The 6,000-nt window shown below is 40.0% G+C and overlaps 1 protein-coding gene across 5 annotated transcripts in view; it reads right to left on the bottom strand.

Moving 5' to 3' along the window:
- Positions 1-6,000, bottom strand: part of RIPOR1 (RHO family interacting cell polarization regulator 1) — an 82,352-nt gene that overhangs the window by 22,512 nt on the left and 53,840 nt on the right. For all 5 annotated transcript variants that reach the window (XM_042437645.1, XM_042437642.1, XM_042437641.1 and 2 more), the window contains exons 2-3: positions 3,922-4,048; positions 900-1,052 (exon numbers count right to left, since the gene is read on the bottom strand). In XM_042437645.1, coding sequence (XP_042293579.1) covers positions 900-1,052; positions 3,922-4,025 — 257 coding nt within the window. In that variant the 5' untranslated portion in view covers positions 4,026-4,048. The remainder of the gene's footprint in view (positions 1-899; positions 1,053-3,921; positions 4,049-6,000) is intronic.

A 6,000-nucleotide genomic window follows, 5' to 3' on the forward strand; every position in this document is an offset into this window, starting at 1 on the left:
TAGTCTCCACTACTCGGAAGACGTTTTCCATAGCTGCCCCAGCCCTTTGGAATGCGCTGCCCACAGAGCTCCGCTCGTCTACGACCCTGGCCCAATTTAGGAAGGATCTTAAAACCTTCCTATTCCAACAGGCATTCCCCGAATAAATATCTTGTGGGCCTCCCTCCTCTTCCGTGGCCAAGAGGTTGGGCTATGGGGGCTTTTTGCTGTTGGGTTGACTTATTGTGTATTTTAATTTGTGTATTGTGTATTTTAATCTGATTGTATTTTAACCTGCTGTGAGCCGCCCTGATCGTAGGAAGGGCGGCATATAAATAAAATTTTATTTTTTTTATTTTTTTTATTATCCTAGCCCACAGGTGAAGAATCTTTGGTAAGCCGGATGTTTTGGGCTACTGTTCCTGGAAGCCCTTACTGTTGGGCTTGGCAAAGTGTTGCCTTCGGCCACATGTGCCCCAAGGCTTCATTTCACAAATTCTTTTCAGACTATCTTGCACTGCCCTTTTTCTGGCCAGAAAAGTTAGAGTGAATTATTTTTTCTGGAAGCTTCCAAAAGCAGGAATTGACCAATTAAATACTGATGAAATAGATTTAGCCTACAAAGCTTATGCTCTCAATTTCTTTCAGTTACCAGTAGTCTTAAAGGTGCTACATGATCCTTTTGCATACCATTTAAATACATTGCAGTCCCCACCCCCTATCCTGAAATAATCTATGGTAGAACAGTGGGATTTTAAATATTTTGAACAATCAGAAACAATGGGATCTTGCAGCACCTTTGAGACTGAAAGACAGAAAGACGTAGGTAGTATAAGCTTTCATAGATTTAAGTCTATTTCCTCAGAAATACCCCCCCCCAAATCCAAGGCAGTCGGGTGAGCGACAGCATCACTACTTACGTTAGTCCCTTCTTCAGCGCTTCATATACTTCATCAAGTCGTTCTGGCTGGGGCACCTTGGGTGGGGGGGACTTGTGAGACATTGAAAACATCCTACTGACTCTGGAGCCAGACTTCCTGGAGACAGTTGGTGTGCTGAATGCAGGAAAATTCCTATCCCCAAAAAATCCCCACATAAAGGAAGATGTTAAGAACCTGGTAGAATGAGCTGATACTTAATAATTGGAGAGTAGGGGGATTGGGGAAAGATCTCTGACTCACTGTTCAGAGCAACTACCACAGAAACACATGCTCTTAGTGGACAGCTTTCTACATTACTGCTGTAGTGGTAACACTGAAAGCAAGGAAGAATGCTCTCAAGTCTTCTCAGTACAGAGAAGACATTTTCTTATGCTTCAGACTTCACACAGATTGCTTGAATTGACTCCCCTTGGTAGTGTGGGCTGCCAGGAATTAACAAAGTCAATGGTGGTTGTGGTGGGGATCAATCCAGCACCAGCAGCTGTGTACAATGGTGTTTGGAAGTCTCCTTCTACCATAGGCCCTCTACATCCATGGATTCAGCTATCCATGGCACTCTCTCTCTCTCTCTCTCTCTAGAAAGCAAACCTTGATTTTGACATCTTATATAAGGAACACCATTTTACTATGCCACTGTATAGTTTTGGACTATAGTTTTGGAGCCAAGAATCTACAAGTCCTAAATTTTCCATTAAATCAAAGCACACCTTTGATAATTCACCTAGAGTATTCTCAATCTTTTTGTGCAAAGTTCTATCTTTTTCAGGGAATATCTGTTACTTCTAATTACCCATCAAACACCAATTGTTAAAGGACAGGTCCAACAATTTATCCCCAGGTTCTGTTAAAAAAAAAACAACAACCCAAAAGCCACCCTTTTTTCACATAGAGCATATATACTAACCACCAATGTTTAACCCTTTGAAAATTAATCTGCATATCCACATACTAACCACTATGGCCATTATCAGTTCAGGGGCAATAATTGGGATTAATATACAAAACCACTCAATTTTTCTTCTTCTGATGTTCCACTATAAACTCTTGTCCTAATTTCTTGTGCTGCAAACGTTTGCTATGCTTTTTTCCTAAGATTTGTCTCTTATAAACAAATTATATCCAAAATGAATTTTCGTTAGTAATGAAAGTTTTTCTTCTTCTGTGGAACATTAGCTCCGTTTATATTCTAGGAAATAATTTGTAATCCATAATCGGTTCTAGTCAGATGAGGTCCTTGCAGCTGCATCCGCTTTCAACAAATTCTCTTCACTATCAGATCTGTGTTGCTGAGTTGATCCTCTGCTCCCCATGCTCCTCTTTCCTCTGACTTTGCTGTTTAGATATTGCTTCTTCTTTCCTTTCTTCTTCTTTTCTTAGCTCCAGGGGTTTCTGGATGAGATGGATTATCCAGATCCATTCCAATCTAGTTTCAGGCTTTGATATGGGACATAGGTGGCCTTGTTTACTTTGGTAGATGGCCTGGGAACTAGACAGGGGGAGTGTGTCTTCATTGGTTCTGCTGGACCTCTCAGTGGCTTTCAGTAACATTGACCATGGTATCTTTTGCTAGGATGGGACCTGGGGGAACTGTTTTACAGCAGCTTCATTCCTTCCTGGAGGGCGTAAACCAGAAGATGGTGCGAGAGATTATCCCAAGTTTCAGGATTTTGTGACATCCGTATCTCTACCGAGAACACAGCAAAGGGTCTTCTTAGGGGTTGTCCCTAAATTCTGGAACACCATTCCCAGAAAATCTAGACTGGCACTGTCTTGACTCTTTTTCCACAGGCAGGTGAAGGCCTTTTTGTTCTGACAAGCCTTTGAAGACTGATTATACAAGGCCTATCCCACCTTAAAAATGTGCTAGGCAGTCTATTTATAATCTTTGTTGCGATTTTTAAACGGTTTATGTTTTAAACTGGTTTTATATTTTTTGACCACTTAAATCACTATTTATTTATTAATATCCCACTTTTCCCCAGATTGGGATTTTAAGTGGTTTACAATGATTAAAAAAGTATCCATAAGATACAGAAGTTAATATACAATTAAATCATCAGAAAAAATTAAAACCATATTAAAACATATTATTAAAACACACACAAACTCACATAAGGCACAACAATTAGCACTATCCAGCACATTGGATAAGATCGTCCATATATAATCACTCAGCAAATGCCTGTCGAAATAGAAAATCTTTGCTTGTCTGCAAAAAGAAAGTAGGGAGGGTGCCAATTTAACTTCTCTGGGAAGGGCCCTCTCCTGTTTTAACTTTTGTATTTTGTGGATTTTTAAATATTTTAAAAAATCAGTTGTAAGCTGCTTTGAGTCCTGAACAATAACAACAACAGCAACGTCTCCCACTATGAACACTGAAGAAGGAATGCCCTGGAGATTAAGACAGAGAAAACAAGGCTGGGAAAGACCACAAGGAGGGACTAGAAAACCACTGTGCTAACAGTAATCTTCACTGATAATGTGGGAGAGTGAGCACCACCTCTTGAGGGATTCATGGAGCAAAGGCAACGAATGATTATACAGATCACTTGCTAGTTAAAAATCTCATAACAGCTCTTGAAGGGCAAACACACTGCTGTACCAAAAAAGATGTACGTTCCTGCTTTATTTTAAGAACATGCACACATGCGCACACGTGCACACACTTCAGATTCTTATAATTCTTGGGATGGCACTCAAGAAGAAACAATCAGTCTCTACAGCCATCTTAGAAATCTGAGAAGAGGTTGAGCAAGGCTTTAAATCTGTCAGAGGGACTGATATTCCTGGTCATTTCCCCCATAAACAATAGAAACAAAATATATTATGCGTGATAGCTAAAGCTGCAAATGTTTCAATCAAAGCAGGGAGTGGGTAAAGAAAAGTGAGAGTGGGTAAAGAAAAGTAATAGCAAAGCTAGCCAATGGATCATCACACAGCCCTGCACCTCAATCCTAAATATATCCCAATCCCCTTTCCCACCAAGATCTCCTGGGCCTACCGGAAAGATTTGTCCTGGGTAGAGTTGACACCAGCAAAAGATTGGCTCCTATTGATCCTGACTATCAGACTGCGTCGCTGGGGCCGCACTGAGAGCGACATCATCGAACTCCACTGGGAGGGACTCCCTGTAAAGAGAAAAACAGAGTAAGGCTGCATGGCAGAACATAGCATCAAGGGTTAAGGAGTGGGGTTTAATGGTCCACAACATGAATAGCTGGACGTCAGTGCAGAATTCAGTTCCAACATGCCAATACAGTTTTGTTTACTGATTAAGCAATAGAGATCACACAGTTAAGATCCAATAAGAGAGAACACAGTCACCGGGCTCCGCTGTAACTTCCCCATACCAACTTTCCTTACTAATCCTGAATATCAAAACATAAAAGTCTTCCTTATATCAGTGCTTGGAAAAATATTTTTCTCAACTACAGCTCCAAGAAACTACAAGTCAGCATGCAATCCAAACTTTTCCAATATCTGCCTTCTACTAAATCAAAGCCTCACTCCACCTATCTGACTATCATCTTTTCTGACTGGGAGTATTCCTCTACAATTTCGGGAAGATTTTTTCAGGGTTTATTACTTAAGCATCTTTGGAGTTAAAGCTGGCACCACATAGATATCAAGCTCACATTCTACTATTGTGTATGTTTACACCAAGTTGAACAGTAAAGACAGATCCTCTAGTTTGACATTGAGCAGCACATTATATCCTTCCCAGTCATGACAGCCACTGAGACAAGTGAAACATTCATCCCAAGTGATGCCCCCCAGTCCCAAAGTATCAATCATGGGAATTCACTGAAAGATTGGTGTCCCTCTTCAATCCAATTGGCTTGAGAAGAATTGGCTGAAATGACGACACAGACAGACTTCCCAAGTAAGAGCTACTCCCAAATTGTCTGTGTTGGAACTCATCTTCCATTATAGTTGTCTTCTATGCCTCCCAACTTGGTCCCCTCTAGATGTTTTGGATTACAGATTCCATAAACTCTGACCACTAGCCATGCTTGGCTGATGGGAACTGTATACAAAGTGCCTATAGAATGAAGGTTTGAAAAAGGCTATCACTGAGGAATTAATCTACCCAAACATTCCTTCAGTGGCTGTAGAAAATACACAATGTAGGTTTTAGGGTCAATGAGAGGAAACCCATCCTCCTGTTCATCCTAGTAACAATTTTTAACCGAGTCTTGTAAATCAGTCACAAAAGTTACTGGCCCATTCATTTATATATGCCTGTGTTAATCATTTGTGGCATACTAAAATGCCTGAAAGCAGGGAGGGGAAAAAGATAGGGAGGAAAATATATCGTATTCTTTGCTTTCTAATTTAATTATAACTGCACCTTTGAGAATCCTAGCCCCACACAAAGGCTATTCTTGTTTCTTGCAAACCAGTTCATCTAAATATTTATAAATCTCATTCTTGGCCAAAAATAGCACCCACAATAGTGTCAAATTCTCAAAGCAAGAGGTGCTTTAGTTTGTTATAGAAAACACTCAAATACATATACACAGAGAATACTTTGAAAAATTAATTGTTGAACTGTAACTCCCAGAATCTTCCAGTCAGGAAAAAATCCTCTTAATCGCTGCAAATTAAAGACCAATACAGAAAATGAGGAGCTAGATACCCCAATATCATGGCCTGCTGGAGGGTCAAGGAGGTACTGGATTCTCTTAACCATCACAGAATGACTTTTGGTGAAAACAAGAACAAAGAATACTGGGATCTTCTTCCTTTAAGGATGAGCAGCTCAGGGTTAAAACCACTGGTTCAGTCTTTCAAGAATGTACCAGTAGAAGAAAAATCACTGAATAAATTCAAATCTCAACTCATGTATGAAACCCACATAAGCAATGTATGCATTTTCAGTCTCCCTGTCCATATATATGGAACACCATCATGTTACCATCTGTAAAGAAGTGGACATGACTTGCCCATGACATTTTGCTTCTTGAAATGAAGGGTAAGATGGCACTCACTAGTGCTGAGTGCCCTGGTAGACTGGCAGTGGGATAATAATAATAATAATAATAATAATAATAATAATAATAATAATAATAATAATAAT

The sequence above is a fragment of the Sceloporus undulatus genome, chromosome 8 (genome assembly GCF_019175285.1).
Source record: "Sceloporus undulatus isolate JIND9_A2432 ecotype Alabama chromosome 8, SceUnd_v1.1, whole genome shotgun sequence".
Taxonomy (NCBI): domain Eukaryota; kingdom Metazoa; phylum Chordata; class Lepidosauria; order Squamata; family Phrynosomatidae; genus Sceloporus; species Sceloporus undulatus.